General features: G+C 40.6%; 1 protein-coding gene across 1 annotated transcript; it reads left to right on the forward strand.

Annotated features, from left to right (window-relative positions):
* The first annotated feature begins 8,112 nt into the window (after window positions 1–8,112).
* On the forward strand, window positions 8,113–17,921 carry LOC134749388 (farnesyl pyrophosphate synthase-like). The gene is made up of 6 exons (XM_063684308.1): window positions 8,113–8,499; window positions 9,976–10,144; window positions 11,108–11,248; window positions 16,435–16,638; window positions 16,892–17,131; window positions 17,473–17,921. The coding sequence occupies exons 1-6, from the start codon at window positions 8,303–8,305 to the stop codon at window positions 17,806–17,808; spliced, it is 1,287 nt and encodes a 428-aa protein (XP_063540378.1). The 5' UTR covers window positions 8,113–8,302; the 3' UTR covers window positions 17,809–17,921.
* The last annotated feature ends 1,532 nt before the right edge of the window (window positions 17,922–19,453 follow it).

Consider the following 19,453-nt stretch of genomic DNA (forward strand, 5'->3'; position numbering starts at 1 on the left):
AAGGTTTGGTGCGACATAGGCACACGCTGTTTTAGTCATCCGACTCGTCTTGATGAGCACTTATGAGAGCAGTACCCATAATGGAGCTGATGCTGAACCCTGGCAGTACCTAGTGGATCTAAGGTTTGGTGCATCATAGGGACACGCTGTTTTAGTCACCCGACTCGTCTTGATAAGCACTTAGGAGAGCGGTACCCATGATAGAGCTGATGCTGAACCCTGGCAGTACCTAGTGGATCTAGGGTTTGGTGCAACATAGGCACACGCTGTTTTAGTCACGACTCGTCTTGATGAGCACTTAGGAGAGCAGTACCCATAATGAAGCTGATGCTGAACCCTGGCAGTACATAGTGGATCTAAGGTTTGGTGCAACATAGGCACGCGCTGTTTAGGTCATCCGACTCGTCTTGATGAGCACTTAGAAGAGCAGTACCCATAATGGAGCTGATGCTGAACCCTGGCAGTACATAGTGGAACTAAGGTTTGGTGCAACATAGGCACGCGCTGTTTTGGTCATCCGACTCGTCTTGATGAGCACTTAGGAGAGCTGTACCCATGATAGAGCTGATGCTGAACCCTGGCAATACCTAGTGGATCTAAGGTAGGTGGTAAGGCTCTATCATGGGTACCGCTCTCCTAAGTGCTCATCAAGACGAGTCGGGTGACTAAAACAGCGTGTGCCTATGTTGCACCAAACCTTAGATCCACTAGGTACTGCCAGGGTTCAGCATCAGCTCTATCATGGGTACTGCTCTTCTAAGTGCTCATCAAGACGAGTCGGATGACCTAAACAGCGCGTGCCTATGTTGCACCAAACCTTAGATCCACTATGTACTGCCAGGGTTCAGCATCAGCTCCATTATGGGTACTGCTCTCCTAAGTGCTCATCAAGACGAGTCGGGTGACTAAAACAGCGTGTGCCTATGTTGCACCAAACCCTAAATCCACTTGGTACTGCCAGGGTTCAGCATCAGCTCTATCATGGGTACCGTTCTCCTAAGTGCTTATCAAGACGAGTCGGGTGACTAAAACAGCGTGTCCCTATGATGCACCAAACCTTAGATCCACTAGGTACTGCCAGGGTTCAGCATCAGCTCTATCATGGGTACTGCTCTCCTAAGTGCTCATCAAGACGAGTCGGATGACTAAAACAGCGTGTGCCTACGTTGCACCAAACCTTAGTTCCGCTAGGTACTGCCAGGGTTCAGCATCAGCTCCATTATGGGTACTGCTCTCATAAGTGCTCATCAAGACGAGTCGGATGACTAAAACAGCGTGTGCCTATGTCGCACCAAACCTTAGATCCATTAGGTACTGCCAGGGTTCAGCATCAGCTCTATCATGGGTACTGCTCTCCTAAGTGCTCATCAAGACGAGTCGGATGACTAAAACAGCGTGTGCCTATGTTGCACCAAACCTTAGATCCACTAGGTAGTGCCAGGGTTCAGCATCAGCTCTATCATGGGTACTGCTCTCCTAAGTGCTCATCAAGACGAGTCGGGTGACTAAAACAGCGTGTGCCTATGTTGTACCAAACCTTAGATCCACTAGGTACTGCCAGGGTTCAGCATCAGCTCTATCATGGGTACTGCTCTCCTAAGTGCTCATCAAGACGAGTCGGATGACTAAAACAGCGTGTGCCTATGTTGCACCAAACCCTGGATCCACTAGGTACTGCCAGGGTTCAGCATCAGCTCTATCATGGGTACTGCACTCCTAAGTGCTCATCAAGACGAGTCGGATGACTAAAACAGCGTGTGCCTATGTTGCACCAAACCCTAGATCCACTAGGTACTGCCAGGGTTCAGCATCAGCTCTATCATGGGTACTGCTCTACTAAGTGCTCATCAAGACGAGTCGGGTGACTAAAACAGCGTGTGCCTATGTTGCACCAAACCTTAGATCCACTAGGTACTGCCAGGGTTCAGCATCAGCTCTATCATGGGTACTGCTCTCCTAAGTGCTCATCAAGACGAGTCGGATGACTAAAACAGCGTGTGCCTATGTTGCACCAAACCTTAGACCCACTAGGTACTGCCAGGGTTCAGCATCAGCTCTATCATGGGTACTGCTCTTCTAAGTGCTCATCAAGACGAGTCGGATGACTAAAACAGCGTGTGCCTATGTTGCACTAATCCTTAGTTCCGCTAGGTACTGCCAGGGTAATCAGGCCCAATTGCGAAGGCCACAGCGTGTCATGGCGGTCAGGATGGTGAGGGCATACCGCTCCGTCTCCTACGAGGCAGCGTGCGTGTTGGCGGGGACTCCGCCTTGGGACCTCGACGCAGCAGTGCTCGCTGATGTTTATTGGCGTGTCACTGAGGCGCGGGCTGAGGGGATCCAACCACCTCTGGAGGAGGTCAGACGGTGGAGACTTGACTCCCGTCGAGTGCTCCTCCACAAGTGGAATGAAAGGTTGGAGGCGCCAAGTGCCGGCCACTGGACTGTCGAAGCCATCCGACCCGTTCTGGAGCGATGGGTCAAAAGAAAGGGGGGGTTCCTCTCCTTCCACCTTACCCAGGTCCTCTCGGGACACGGTTGTTTCGGGAGATACCTGTGTAGGAGGGCGGGACGGGAACCAACGACGCAGTGCCACCACTGCGGCGACGCTGAAGACACAGCGCTACACACGCTGGCTGGATGCCCAGCGTGGGCGGAGCAGCGGGCCGCACTCGTGGCCGCAGTGGGAAGAGACCTCTCCTTGCCAGCGGTGGTGAAAGCCATGCTTGGTGGGGAGAGTCTATGGAAGGCGGTGGCCTCTTTCTGTGAGGACGTGATGGTGCAGAAGGAGGCAGCGGAACGCGGCAGGGAGGAAGATCCGACCTCTCAGCCAATGCGCCGCAAGCGCGTGGGGCGGCGGCGGTTGGCATACGACCGCCGGTTACCCCCATAAGGGTCCCTGTGGGCGGCAGGCTCGGGGACGTCTGTCGCCTACACAAAGGTCCCTGCGTGGGCGGGCGCAAACAAGGCGCCCATTGAGGTGAAGGCACAAGAGCCGGGTCCGAGTCCGGACGGCCGCTGGCGAGGTTGCGGAAGAGTACTTCAGCGTTCCTGGGACCTCGCCGTATAGCAGTGAGGCGGCAACAGAGGGGGTTTAGTGGGTAAACCATGGGTCCCATTAGCCTGTATGGGAGTCCCACATAACCATCCCAGGCCCGTCCCTGCGCCTGGGTGGTATGCGTAACGCATTCCCCCTCTATAAAAAAAAAAAAAAAAAAGGTACTGCCAGGGTTCAGCATCAGCTCTATTATGGGTACTGCTCTCCTAAGTGCTCATCAAGACGAGTCGGGTGACTAAAACAGCGTGTGCCTATGTTGCACCAAACCTTAGATCCACTAGGTAGTGCCAGGGTTCAGCATCAGCTCTATCATGGGTACTGCTCTCCTAAGTGCTCATCAAGACGAGTCGGATGACTAAAACAGCGTGTGCCTATGTTGCACCAAACCTTAGATCCACTAGGTAGTGCCAGGGTTCAGCATCAGCTCTATCATGGGTACTGCTCTCCTAAGTGCTCATCAAGACGAGTCGGATGACTAAAACAGCGTGTGCCTATGTTGCACCAAACCCTAGATCCACTAGGTACTGCCAGGGTTCAGCATCAGCTCTATCATGGTTACTGCTCTTCTAAGTGCTCCTCAAGACGAGTCGGATGACCAAAACAGCGCGTGCCTATGTTGCACCAAACCTTACTTCCACTATGTACTGCCAGGGTTCAGCATCAGCTCTATCATGGGTACCGCTCTACTAAGTGCTCATCAAGACGAGTCAGATGACCAAAACAGCGCGTGCCTATGTTGCACCAAACCTTAGATCCACTAGGTACTGCCAGGGTTCAGCATCAGCTCTATCGTGGGTACCGCTCTCCTAAGTGCTCATCAAGACGAGTCAGATGACCAAAACAGCGCGTGCCTATGTTGCACCAAACCTTAGATCCACTAGGTACTGCCAGGGTGCAGCATCAGCTCTATCATGGGTACTGCTCTCCTAAGTGCTCATCAAGACGAGTCGGACGACCTAAACAGCGCGTGCCTATGTTGTACCAAACCTTAGATCCACTAGGTACTGCCAGGGTTCAGCATCAGCTCTATCATGGGTACCGCTCTACTAAGTGCTCATCAAGACGAGTCGGGTGACTAAAACAGCGTGTGCCTATGTTGCACCAAACCTTAGATCCACTAGGTACTGCCAGGGTTCAGCATCAGCTCTATCATGGGTACTGCTCTCCTAAGTGCTCATCAAGACGAGTCGGATGACTAAAACAGCGTGTGCCTATGTTGCACCAAACCTTAGACCCACTAGGTACTGCCAGGGTTCAGCATCAGCTCTATCATGGGTACTGCTCTTCTAAGTGCTCATCAAGACGAGTCGGATGACCTAAACAGCGCGTGCCTATGTTGCACCAAACCTTAGATCCACTAGGTACTGCCAGGGTTCAGCATCAGCTCTATCATGGGTACCGCTCTACTAAGTGCTCATCAAGACGAGTCGGGTGACTAAAACAGCGTGTGCCTATGTTGCACCAAACCTTAGATCCACTAGGTACTGCCAGGGTTCAGCATCAGCTCTATCATGGGTACTGCTCTCCTAAGTGCTCATCAAGACGAGTCGGATGACTAAAACAGCGTGTGCCTATGTTGCACCAAACCTTAGACCCACTAGGTACTGCCAGGGTTCAGCATCAGCTCTATCATGGGTACTGCTCTTCTAAGTGCTCATCAAGACGAGTCGGATGACCGAAACAGCGCGTGCCTATGTTGCACCAAACCTTAGATCCACTAGGTACTGCCAGGGTTCAGCATCAGCTCTATCATGGGTACCGCTCTCCTAAGTGCTCATCAAGACGAGTCGGGTGACTAAAACAGCGTGTGCCTATGTTGCACCAAACCTTAGATCCACTAGGTACTGCCAGGGTTCAGCATCAGCTCTATCATGGGTACTGCTCTCCTAAGTGCTCATCAAGACGAGTCGGATGACTAAAACAGCGTGTGCCTATGTTGCACCAAACCTTAGATCCACTAGGTAGTGCCAGGGTTCAGCATCAGCTCTATCATGGGTACTGCTCTCCTAAGTGCTCATCAAGACGAGTCGGGTGACTAAAACAGCGTGTGCCTATGTTGCACCAAACCTTAGATCCACTAGGTACTGCCAGGGTTCAGCATCAGCTCTATCATGGGTACCGCTCTCCTAAGTGCTCATCAAGACGAGTCGGGTGACTAAAACAGCGTGTGCCTATGTTGCACCAAACCTTAGATCCACTAGGTACTGCCAGGGTTCAGCATCAGCTCTATCATGGGTACTGCTCTCCTAAGTGCTCATCAAGACGAGTCGGGTGACTAAAACAGCGTGTGCCTATGTTGCACCAAACCTTAGATCCACTAGGTACTGCCAGGGTTCAGCATCAGCTCCATTATGGGTACTGCTCTCCTAAGTGCTCATCAAGACGAGTCGGGTGACTAAAACAGCGTGTGCCTATGTTGCACCAAACCTTAGATCCACTAGGTACTGCTAGGGTTCAGCATCAGCTCTATCATGGGTACCGCTCTCCTAAGTGCTCATCAAGACGAGTCGGGTGACTAAAACAGCGTGTGCCTATGTTGCACCAAACCTTAGATCCACTAGGTAGTGCCAGGGTTCAGCATCAGCTCTATCATGGGTACTGCTCTCCTAAGTGCTCATCAAGACGAGTCGGATGACTAAAACAGCGTGTGCCTATGTTGCACCAAACCTTAGTTCCGCTAGGTACTGCCAGGGTTCAGCATCACCTCCATTATGGGTACTGCTCTCCTAAGTGCTCATCAAGACGAGTCGGGTGACTAAAACAGCGTGTGCCTATGTTGCACCAAACCTTAGATCCATTAGGTACTGCCAGGGTTCAGCATCAGCTCTATCATGGGTATGGCTCTCCGAAGTGCTCATCAAGACGAGTCGGATGACTAAAACAGCGTGTGCCTATGTTGCACCAAACCTTAGATCCATTAGGTACTGCCAGGGTTCAGCATCAGCTCTATCGTGGGTACGGCTCTCCGAAGTGCTCATCAAGACGATTTAAATGACCAAAACCGCGTATGTCTGTGTTGCACCAAACCAGAATTCTACTAGGTAGTAGGTAGGTACTGCTACTACTGCCAGGGTTCAGTCAGGGTCATTTTGCTGTCTCATTTTAAAATATCACGAATGTAATTTTATTAGACGTTGATGCAATTGAGAGTAATTCTAATAAATTTTTTGAAACTTTAATGGCCATTGAAGTTAATCCGAATTAAAGTTAATCCGAATTAACTTCAATGGCCATTAACGTCTCAAAAATTTAATCCGAATTAACTTTAATCCGAATTAACTTTAATCCGAATTAAATGGCTAATGGTTAATGGCCATTAACCTTTTTAATTGTTAATTTTTAATGGTTAATGGCATTAGCGTTCGGCCAACACTGGTATGTGTATTATATTTTACCCTAATAAGCACGTTAATAGGCAAGAGATGACAAAATTTAATAATCATTATGTTATTTAAATTCGTCATTAGTTTGTTTATTTGATAATATTGAATTTGTTTCAATAACTTTTAATTTATAGTTTTTATGTGTAATTTACGTTATAACGGAATTTATGGCTAGACATGGTATAATCGAAATAATAGTAATTAATAATATAATTTGCGATACAGCGGGGAAATGCCGCCAGCATCCTTGGTACAATGCCTCAAGGGCCTATTTTAGATTTAAGCTAGTTATTAATTTCGTTTACGTAGTACCACTGTATATATCTTGTATGTAAATAAATGTATATCGAAATAATAATTTAATTTAGTATGTCTACCATGTAATAATTTGTTAAAGTATGTTAATAAACGACATCATAACATTACATCATTAGCTAATTTACATATGCTAGATGCTCGGATACTTGCATACGTGCCATTATGCACACGCTGGAAAAAATGGGTCACGTTTAAAAACGCATGATCACCGTCAAATATAAAATTTTATCTCCACGGCGAGTAGATCCCATTAAATCCAGACCCTTATATTCCTAGCAACTATGGGCATTCTGAGGTAATCGTTATACTGGTATGGTAATACTGGTTTGGTTGTGAATAGGGACCCGGTATGATAGCGCTCGCTGTTGCCGGGTGCCCGGTGCCTACGTGACGTAGCCCGCGTGGCAGCCCCGAGGTGGGGGCAACGAGTTTGTTTTGCTGCGCAGCGCACGCAGCTCGCCAGGTACGGGCAGAGGTCGATGCTCGTCTGTTTGCGATATCGATAGTTGGTCGGCTGTTGATAATTTTGCTCTCATGAAGTTAGGAAGTTTAATATGCCACCAAAATTTCTGTATTTGTACATGATTGTGTAACAAAACCAAGTTATAACAAAATGTAAGTTGTTGGGTTGTTGTGTTAGTCGATTTTAAGTAAGTAAAGTAAACAACACAGTAGAATCCGGTTATAACGACTAGAGATGCGGATACAATCTTGATATTTTGTGTCAAAAACAAAACAAACTATACCAACCGATGAAAAGGCGCAGTTAAAGGGTTAAAGAGGTATTTCCCGTTCGATATACGGATATTACGTATCATTTTATGATTAATATGTACCGTATCTGCAGTACAGTTCCATAAGTCTCGTAAAATAGGTATTGAAGTAGAACTGTGTCAGTTTGTAAAATTGAAAAATAAAAAAAAAATGTAAATGATATTATTTTCAAAATTGCTTTCTTAAGGTTGGACATGAGGATATCACGTATCATTTGTGGTATATTGTACAAAAAAAAATCAGCCATATCGTGTCTGGAGGAGCCCAAACTTGGTATGTTTCGAAAATTATTTTTGTTTTAATTTAAAAAAAATGGCCGAAATGTAATGATGTGATATATTTTTAGAATAGCCTCAAAAAGCTCTTTCGTATGATACTACACACGATAGGTTTTGAATTTTTTTTTCTTCATACAAACGGTATTTTTATACGAACGGGTTAGACTATTTGTTAATATTGATGTTTATTGGTCAATCTATTTAGAGATGTAATATCGATGAATCTGATGTAAACACTAAGTACATCACTATAGTGTATTTTGATTGAGTGTAGTGAAACCGGCAAGGCAAGGCAAGGAGGCGAAACACAACAAAGAATCAGTCGGTCATACATGCCCATGTTGATCAGACGTACGCGCGCGCGACTGCGATAACCGTTTCTGAATTTAGATATTCTATGAGAATCAAGCAGGCTTGACTGCTGAATTTATGCGCATACAAATTACGCCGACATTTTAATAGACAAGTCATACAAGAAAAAATAAAACAAGATGTTTTCAACGGCGAGAAGTTTAGAGAAGATCATTCAGATTTACAAGAATGAAGTCCGCCGGCAGATCAGCAAAACTACCAGCGTGACAAACTCTGATGCGATGGTGCCAAAGTTGGATCAACCTACCTATACGCATCCGAGCAACGATGAAACCGGACTCCCAAAGAAGCTGCTCAAACTGCAGAAATACCACAGGTCAGTGAACTCTGTTAACCGTGCGTGAACTTTTTGCAAGTTTTGAAACGTTCAAAGTTTCTTTCAGGCTTTTACTTGGTGTGTTATATGTTATTTACCTAGAATTCTAGAACCTAATTCGGTTACCATTTTATATTGCCATTTACCACTGATATGGCGCAGTGGCGCTCAAGCGTTAACTCCATGAATACCGGTTTAATGCGAAACCATTTATAGTTTAGATTTTATTAAGTACTGGTACTAGTAGTAGTAGTAGTAGTAGTAAACTCTTTATTGTACAAATATACACATTAAAAATTACATGGTACAAATAATAAGATGTACAAAGGCGGGGTACTTATTAAATACTGGTATTTTAGACACAAAATCAGATGAGTTAAGTAATTAAAATATGCTCAAATATGGTATTTTAGATATACTATCTATTTTATTTAAAGGTTTTTTATGAACTCATAACTCTCATAAGTAATAAAAACAAAGGCATGCCATGCCCTAACAATTAACATAAATGGTTAAATATAATAGAGAGCACAAAAAAATATTATGCAGATTGCAGTTATAGTTAGCTTTGTTTACCTTCATTCTTTGTAAAACAATAAAAGTAAAATAGATACCCTCGTCCCTTTTTTTTTAAATAAAACAAGCACCAGCATGGCAGGTGCCGTGTGCATTATTAAAAAAAATCCTTTCTTTATCATTTATTGTCACGTCGGATATGCATGAACATTCGACTTTAAAAAACCGGGCAAGTGCGAGTTGGACTCGCGCCCGACGGGTTCCGTACCATTACACAAAAAAATCACGTTTGTTATATGGGAGCCCCACTTATTTATTTATTTTATTTTGTTTTTAGTATTTGTTGTTATAGCGGCAACAGAAATAAGTACATCATCTGTGAAAATTTCAACTGTCTAGCTATCACGGTTCATGAGATACAGACGGACAGACGGACAGCGGAGTCTTAGTAATATTAGGGTCCCGTTTTTACCCTTTTGGTACGGAACCCTAAAAATAATACTTTTGCACTTAAGTACATATTTTTTATTTCAGCTGTTATAATTATCTTTCATGCATCGAGCGTTCGTTTCTGCGTGATCGCACTACAACGTTGAACCAAATAGCATGAAAAATAGATATAGAACTACTTATCACATTATGTATTCATGTCACAAAATACAATTTGAAAATCTTAAAATCTAATTAAGCAGATACAAAAATTACAAAAATCTTAACCTAAACTAAATAAATGTATTTTATCTATAATTTTTTATTTAAGGTATCAAACCTTAAAAGTCAAAGCCTGAAAGAAACTGGAATTACCACTGCGTCTGTCAACGGATTTTTTATTGATCATCTGGTTGGATGAGATAATGCTTTTCTATTGTATTCGATGAGTATTTCTATAGGAGTCACAGTTTCTATAGCCAGAACTATCGTGCACTGTCAGATGTGTGAGCGAATGTTTTTGGTCTCTAGATTCCTGTCGACCCTGACACCCCAGCAAATGCCCCTGGCGACCCGTGGACTGGCCGTGTCCAAAGACCAGTCCAGGGAGTTCATGGCTTGCTTCCCGGACATCGTGAGGGACCTCACGGAGACTAGGAAGCATCTTGACGTGCCGGAAGCCAGCAAATGGTTGGCTAAGGTACGTTTTGTACTGGTCAGGGGGCAGCTCGAGTTCACTAATATGGATTTGTCCAGTAATAAGTTAATATAAGTCATTACACTGTAAGCTTCTTTACATTTGGTAATCGTAATTGATTGGTGCTCTTTTGTTAACACATGGCGAAGTTAAAAAAGTGCAAATACAAATACAAAAATAACTGGTCATATACAAACATTTGAGAATACATATATAAAAAAATCCCAATGTTGGTAAACTCAAGCTAAAGAGCTGCTTAGGAAACTGCAGGAGCTGCAGAAAATGTAGATTGAGCTGTGTTCACTTGTACATTAGTATGACTAAGTTTGAAGTAGCAATTTTATTTTTCAAGTTAAATTTTATGGTATGAAGGTATCGACATAAGGCTAAATAAACCAGTGCATAACTGTACAGTGCACCTTCGTCGTATGTGTGGATATTGAAAGCCGGAGAAAGCAGTTTCAAATTGCTGAGGACTGGATTGTTTATAAATAGATGCCTTGTATTGTATGTGTGGGATTTATTTCGTACCTTCATTCAAATTGTCACAGTACTAGTTCATAGGGTCCTACCATGGTCCCACCAATACTTACATAATTCGGTGACCATGTACAACAAAATAATTATTGTGATAGCACATAAAACCTATATTTATAATCAGGGCGCGTTTTTAGGTATACATATTATCAGAGTTAATCATGGTATTATTGCATTAATAGATAAGAAAACACGTGGTCGATATTTGGCTAAGTGTTCGCTAAAATATAATGTACTCCTCCAGTGTTAACAAACAATGATATCATCGGACGCCGTTTAAGTCGAGTCTCCATTTAATATTCACAACATTGATGACGAATCAAATAAAACTGCCAGCACTTGGGCAAACATTACCTATAATAAATTGCAATGTGCTCATTATTTCCTTTGTTTATAAAAAACGTGTCTTGAATAATACTTTTGTTACAGCTTTTGCAATACAACGTGCCAAATGGGAAGAAAAATCGAGGGCTGGCCACCGTGATGGCCTACAAAATGTTAGAGAAACCGGAGAACCTTAGTCAAGACAACGTATATTTGGCCAACGTCATGGGGTGGTGCACCGAAATGGTAAGTGTACCTACCTATTTCGCTAGGATACCCTGACTAGGTTTGTTAACTTAACACAAATCGATACCTTTGCTTTTGCGTTCAATTGTCGTAAAGGACATTAGCAGTTAATGTCCTTTACGACAGTTGAACCCAAAGGGGCCAAAGGTAGAAATGTAAAAGAGCCTCTGGGGTATTTTATCAATCGGTCAATCGGAATGTTTATTTCAGGCAAAAATACCCATAGATAAAAATATTACTTAACAGCTTCACAAGAAAATTAAAAATTAAAAAAAAAACTTAAAAATAAATAAAATAGATTAAAATTATATTACAATACAATAACATTAAAAATTAAATTATATTCAAATAATAATTAATTTTACGATAATTTACGGCGCTTATATAGTAGCTGTTTGTGGAAGGAAGTGCAGTGACAAAAAAGTCGTAATTAGACATATACATAATTAAATACTATAGTTTTTTCATCGCATAGTTAGTGAGTACAGTCGCAAGTTTAGTGAGTTTAACACCAAGTCGTATTTATTGCAAGTTGCTGATACGGGTAGTTGGTATGCGGTGACACGACTAACACGCAGTGAATTAGTGACGCGGCTATTTTTAGAACTGGGATGATGGTTATTTTAGACTAGACTGCAGTTGCGTGGGTCTGCGGTGTGTTTACAACAGTTTATTTATTTTTCACCTCAGCAGCTCGAACAAGCCTACTTTCGTCACTCCCTGGAGTGAGGAAATTGCGACATTCCTCACTCCAGGGAGTGAAGAAAGTGCAACTTTCCTCACTCCAGGGAGTGAAACAAAGTAGCTTTTTAATTTAGTAAAGGCCATGAACTGCCACTTCATACCTTTTTTTAAGGTTCCGTACCCAAAGGGTAAAAACGGAACCCTATTACTAAGACTCCACTGTCCGTCTGTCTGTCACCATCACCAGGTTGTATCTCATGAACCGTGATAGCTAGACAGTTGAAATTTTCACAGATGATGTATTTTTGTTGCTGCTATAACAACAAATACTAAAAAGTACGGAACCCTCGGTGGGCGAGTCCGACTCCCACTTGGCCGGTTTTTTTTTCTCTGTATTATTCTGTGTAATTCGAAATACATTTTAACCTTTAATATGTTCTTACTACTGAGGTGAAAAATTATGTGTGCAACACGAGAGCAAAGTTATTTTACATCTCGTGTTTTTGAGTCCCTCGTTACGCTCAAGATTCTAACTTATAGAATCTTTTGCTTTCTCGGGACTCAAAATAAACACTCGCAAGAAAAACCAACTTTCCTTTCTTGTTGCACAAATAACTATTATTTATTTAAAGCGATTGATGTTAAAATTAGTTAAAAAAAGTATTTAGCTTTATAAATTTTATGATTTAAAAAGTTCAGGCCCTCCATATAAAGCAAATAGATTTAGATTAGATTTATTTATTTCATAATATTAAATTACATTATAAATTATTTTAAGCTAATCTAAACGAATTTATATTATGATCGTCAACTATTATTTATACAAATGCCAATACAAATAAACTTCATCATCAAATATTAATAGCAAAATAAATTCATCACAAAGTCAAATAAATATTGGGAAATAAATATACAATGTCAAATAATAGCATAATTACGGAAAAGATGTTAATATGGTTACTTATACATAGGTATCTCGTAATGATCCTCATATTAATACAATACAATATAATAATAAAGTAACAATATCATATCATATAATTAATTAAATCAATTCATAATATTAGACGTCATTTTCACATATTCTTTTACAGAATATAATAGATTTTCCTATAAAAAGGATCTCAATTGGCTTCAATATACTTACACCTTGTTTTGGACAGGTACTGACAAACTTTGTCATACAAAGTTATCCTTTAAATTCTTTAAGAATTATTCCAATATCCAACCGAGTTATTTATGTAAAAGCAACGGAAGGAATGCGAATTATTAAATAACACATGCGTTGCAGACCTTGAATTTCGTAAGTTATGCTAATATTATATTTGCTCGAGCGTTATCGTCTTGCCATGGATGGCGCGATAAAGAACACAAACAACCTACGTATTTGAACTGGTCAGGTCAAATAATGAATAAAACCTTATTAGGTAATTTTACAATTGATCATCGACAACATGAGTTATTTAATTTGTATATAAATAAATCTAGGCCTTTTATCGAAGTTAAAAAATATGGATTTTTAAAACGATCAAGGTTTACTTATATTCTTTATCAAATAAATTTATTACTAAAATAAAATAGGTGAATGTGGAATCGAATAACAATTAACCACTAGTCAACAGTAATTCGCTGAGAACGCTGAATATTTATCACTACATAGTATAAAAAAGTCGCTTCCTGCTGTCTCTCTGTCCCTATGTATGCTTGGATTTTTAAAACTAAGTAACGGATTTTGATGCGTTTTTTTTAAAAATAGGGAGTGTGATTCTAGAGGAAGGTTTATATGTATAAACAGCATTGCACCCGTGGGAAGCCGGGGCGGGTCGCTAGTTATGTAATAAAGTAATTTATGTTTGTCCAGTTATTCCATTTGCAAACATGCTATACTATGCTATGAGGTCAACTACCTCTATCTCTGGAGCTGACTGAACCGGCTCTTCTATTTTGAAATGAGTAGATAGTTACGTTTTACCGATTTTAATTTTTATTCGCTTAAAACTATTCGTTTTTCGCATTTCAGTTGCTTTGGTTTGTAAATGTTAAACAAAACCAGTTAAACCGGTTGTCTGAGATAATAACTCCGATAACGTACGGATGTATGAGTATGGATATAATATGAAAACCTATTTAATATGTATAACTTGTTGTATCTACTAAACACTGCTGCTGCTTAGTTCTATGTACTTAAGTGTTTAGGTAACCGTAGAACGTGTTTACAACAATCGGACCATTAATAGCCAAGTAGTTGAGGAAGGACGTGACTGCATAGGATACGCGTATAATGCTTGTAAGTACAGTCGCCATCAGATATATCGGAGCGGCCGAGGTGCTCAAAAATATCTGAACACGCACTCTAGCGCCTTGACAATAGAGGCGTGTTCAATTCAGATATTTGTGAGCACCTTGTCCGCTTCGATATATCTTGTACTTAGTTGATGATGTATTTAGTTACTTGTTTAAATAGTTTACTTATAAACCCATAATGCTATTAAGCTTCAAGTTGCAAGTTAAATAATTTTTTCTCAATTAGATTGCTCTTTACGTAGTTTTTACATAAAAAAGAACTTTAGAACTTATAAGGATCTATACATAAAAAAAAAACCGTTAAAAAATTTTAACGTCTTTGTGTGTGTTAGGAATCAGAGGGCCTACCGCGAACCACGTTCGACGTGTTGCCTCTCTGTCGCTCTTGTAAATTCGTACGTAAGTGTGACAGGGAGGCAACACGTCGGACTAGATTTGCGATAGGCCTTGTTTATTTCACGGTCATTTTTTTGCGTCCTGCGTACCCGAAATGGCGACGTGATAAAAAGGAATACGTTACTAATATAATGCTTTTAGTTGTTGTGGATTTTTTTTCTTTTTCCCCATTTAGTACATCGTGATAATTACAAATATGTCATAGTTTGTCATTAATAAATAGTTTTTGAGTTAATTGATTCATTTACCTACCTACATTCATTTTTATTTTTTTCTGCGTGACTTGCCTGCAAGTGTCACTTTGACAGTGACAGTAGTTTGTTTACATTAATTCCGTGAGTTAAAAAAATAGAATATAGAAGTTTCCAGACACACCATCGTACGTACAACTAAATACAAATGCGTATAGGTAACCCATGCACTTGCGTCGACGCCGACTCATTGAGCATGGTTTCGTAATTTGCCTCAATTGACACGCAGGTACAGCGTGATGGGTTTCAAACGACAAAGTGAATATGCTCCTTCCATTCTGTAAATAAGACTCCAAATAGTTTAACGGTTTGATTACTTGCCACTGTGTTTATACCGTTGCAAATGAGACCTTTCAAGTACCTAGTACATCATTTATCTACATTAGCTGGTGCAAAACAATTCTGGCATGTAAACTGAACGCGTTTCGTCTCTTTCGACGGCTATAAACAAACAGTAGCCACATTGGGTAATGCTACTAAAAAAATTATCGATTCTTGTTGTTAGCGCATAATAATTAACGTTAAGCTAATTTTGCTAATAACTGCACGTTCAAGGAATTTGAAATATTTTTGAAGGTACACTCAGTTAGAGACGATCTCGATACTGTAGCATAAAATTTTAAAATTCGCATTTGTTTATCATTTTTCGGATATGTAAGCAACTAATTTATAAGCCTGGAAATAAGTCGTTTATAATAAACGTGTAAGTATGACGCCACGATACTGGTAGGTACTCTGTTAAATGTAGAGCTAAATAAAACTGTCTCGAAAAAGTAAAAGTTTAATATTCTCCTGTTAGAAAATTACGACAAGGTCATAAAATAAGGTATCTAGCTGATTTATTATTGCCCCATAGACTAAGATTTTATTTGCCAGGCAACAGAGCCGACCGCAGCCAGTTCTAATTAGGAATAATCGGCCAAGAGCATGTCGGGCCATGCTTAGTGTAGGGTTTCGTAGTTACCATTCTGTCAAAATAGGCCAAACGGGAGTTATTAGTAAGCATCATGTACGTTACAAGCATAAGGGAGTACCTTTGCAGCGTACGTCTTTGTACGTCTTTTTACTAAGAAAAGAAGATTTTTTGCAATAACTCAAAAACGACTGGACTGATCATGTTAGCTATAGTTTTCATTGAAAGTATTTATTAAGCTTTTGTTTCACGATTTTTTCCATATTTTTTGGACCCATGATCCATGATGATGAATGAATCCATGCCAAATTGTACCTTTCTACCACTAACGATCACGGAGCAAAGCCTCGGACAGACAGACATGGCAAAACAATAACGGTTTCTAGGTGACTACGAAACCCTAAAAATGAAGCCCATCGGTAAAACCGAATCAAAAATCAGAAATCAGAAACATTTATTGTTCAAACTGTGTAGGTACAAGAAGTATAGCTAGGTACATTTTTTTATGGGTATCAACAGTTTTACCCTTTTCGGGCATACAATAATTAATTAGCCGAACGATAGTGTAAGGATAAACTACACCCATTTAAGTTTTGGTATCAGTACCTAACTAACGATATGACCTCTCCTAATTTCAGTTCCACACGCATCAGCTGCTCATGAACGACATCATAGAAGGTCGCGACATGCGGCGCGGCGCCCCCAGCTGGCACAGTCGCCCTGAAGTCGGCCTCAACGGTATCAACGACGCCATCTTAGTCCAGTCCGCTATGTACTCGACCCTCAAGAGGCACTTCAGCGCCAAGCCCTACTACAAGAATGTCATCGAAATGTTTAACGAGGTAAGAGCCTTCAGCATTTGTCTAGTCAGACTTTGATCACAGGCGCCGCTTCATAAAGCGTCTACGAAGACCGCAACACACCACATAAGCTCTTACTTGTAAAATTCTACGTTACGTTACGACCCGCACCACTCAAGTTGCGTCCTATCAATACTGTAGCCTGTAGTTTAGGACTAATTCTTATTCTGATATCCTAAACTAATTTTTTATTACAAGAAAGCAAGTTCTTGATCATTTTTGTCCATACCTACAGATGCTCCTCAAATGCTCCACCGGCGAGTACTTAGAACAATCAATGATGAAAGGCGACAAGCCCGACCTGGAGAACTTCACAATGGAGAAGTACCTGACGATCGCCAAGTACAAGGTCGCCTACCACACATTCCAAATGCCGGTGGGGCTGGCACTACTCATGGCTGGAATTGATGACCCGGAAACGCATAGGCAGGCGAAGACTATTCTGCTAGAAATGGGGCAGTTCTTCCAGATCCAGGTTGGTGTTGCAAATGTCAAATTCGCTTCAATAAATATACATAATTGTTAATGGTAACACAATTAAAATACTTGATGACTCTGGAAAACAGTCAATTATCTGTCAGACATCTGTCGAGACTGATTTATGATTAAGATCACAGAGTAGGTACATTCTCCTCATATGCGAAAGGAAGGAGTAGGACCCTGTTTTTATTGAGTCCAGTCTGCGTAGTCCTCGCAAAGCACATTTCATAAAGCGCTGAAGAAACGTATGCTCAAATATATCAATGTCATCACTAATTTAACCTTATAAATTTTAATTTAGTTGCACAGCTTAGTAACATGCCTTCTAATTTTCAGGATAACTTCCTTGATTGCTTTGGCGACCCAGCTGTCACAGGCAAGACTAGCAGCGACATCCAAGAAGGCAAGTGCACTTGGCTGGCAGTTGTAGCATTACAAAGAGCATCCCCTACCCAGAAACAAGTCATTGAAGAACACTATGGCAACTCAAACCCTGAAAGTGTAGAGAAAATCAAAGATCTGTATGAATCCCTCCAGCTCCCCCACACTTACTCTGTGTATGAAGACACTACATATGATCTCCTTAGAACACAAATACAACAGGTCACAAGAGGCCTACCCCACAACTTATTCTTCAAAATTTTGGACAACATTTTCAGGCGACAAATATAAAAGAAAAAAGCTGGACTTTTTTCTGATGACTTAATAATGTTTTTGTTAATTATGAATTGACAAAATGTAATGTAATTATTAATTTTATATATAGCTGGTGCATTTTTATAAATTAGAAAAGTTTATAAGTGTTGTGTTGTGATGAAAGATGTGTATGATTGTGTGATGAAATGTTGCAATTATTAGTTTTAACAAGCTTAGAAAAGTTTGTTGATCATAATCCAATAACCAATTTCTCTTAATTAATATATGAAATGCAGTTCTAAAAGTATAATATTTAAGTTAGAGCTGGATGTGTATGTGTGACCGTTAAATATGTAGATGTAAATATACAAATTTTGATATTAAATAAAAATTAATCAGTGTTTGATTTTTACTTAGATATTATCACTTACAATCCACCAAAACAGTTCAAACAAACAAAACAACCCATTCAATGCACATAGATATAATTGGTAATTGCTATGAAATGGTACCTATAACTTACAGACCTACAGTGGACTAGTAGTGTTCAATATCAAATAGTGTTTGTAATAGGTTGCCTTTCTAGGCAAAAACTTTTATCGGTCTAACACTTAAGCAATAAATAGACAATAAAGTTCCTTGGTGGTAACCATGCAGAAGGTAGTTAAGTTTGTAATTTATTTTTACTTCCCTTGAAATCAAATTCGCACGCGAGGCAAGACTTTAGTACATAGTAAATCTTCTTAATCTAATAAACTTCTTACCAACCGCCTAAGCTGTGGCAAACTGTTAAACCTATGGTTCAATAACTCCATACCACTTTTGTTATGTACGTTTTGTTAGTGTTGGTTTTTGTTAGTCCTACACTCCGTATAGCATAAGTAAAGGAAAGCTTTCAAACTTACCCCGAAAGGCCCGAAAGTTCAGCTGGGTCAGCACCGTCAGCATTGTAAAAATGAAAAGTATATTGGTGCCAGATAGTAACTAGTTCCATCTCCAATATTTTTGGTTAACATTATACATTTATACTTCTAGTTATTTACCGACGAAATAGTAGCAAACGAGGAGTAGTATAGGCAACTTATTAATGTTATACGCATAATAAAAACCCCGTTTACTTTCATTTTGATTTTGACGCGGTAAGTTTATGACGTTTGACGTATAATTTTCGCAGCTACTTTTTTTACTTTTTTTTTATATTCGTCCTTCTGGACAGGCTAAGACCATAGGCCATACTGCCTCTTCTTCAGTAAGATTAAATTAATGTAAGTTTTACTTACGTAAGTAGGGACAATGCTATTTGCTAGAATGAGATAACGATATTCATATCTCATTCTGTAGTATAGCTGTGTCCCTACATACATAAGTAAAACTTACAAGTGTAATCCTGGCCTAACGTAAAAACCGTAAGCTCCGTAAGTGTTCAAATCACAGACCTGTCATTTTTATGCTCTGTGGTTCAAATCATGTTACTCATGTTGTTAAGTTGTCGGCTTGATTTTTATCTAGTTTTCTAAAATATTTAAGATATAGTTGGTCAAACCAAATTGGCAGTAAAGGCCTTTGTGCACTAAGGTCATTGTGCGACGCACGCATAAGTAAGAGCGAGAAAGAAATATCGCTTTCTCGCTCTTACTTATGGGTGTATCGCACAATTACCTTGGTGCGGTGCGATGGTCTG

The sequence above is a fragment of the Cydia strobilella genome, chromosome 18, assembly GCF_947568885.1.
Source record: "Cydia strobilella chromosome 18, ilCydStro3.1, whole genome shotgun sequence".
Lineage (NCBI taxonomy): Eukaryota > Metazoa > Arthropoda > Insecta > Lepidoptera > Tortricidae > Cydia > Cydia strobilella.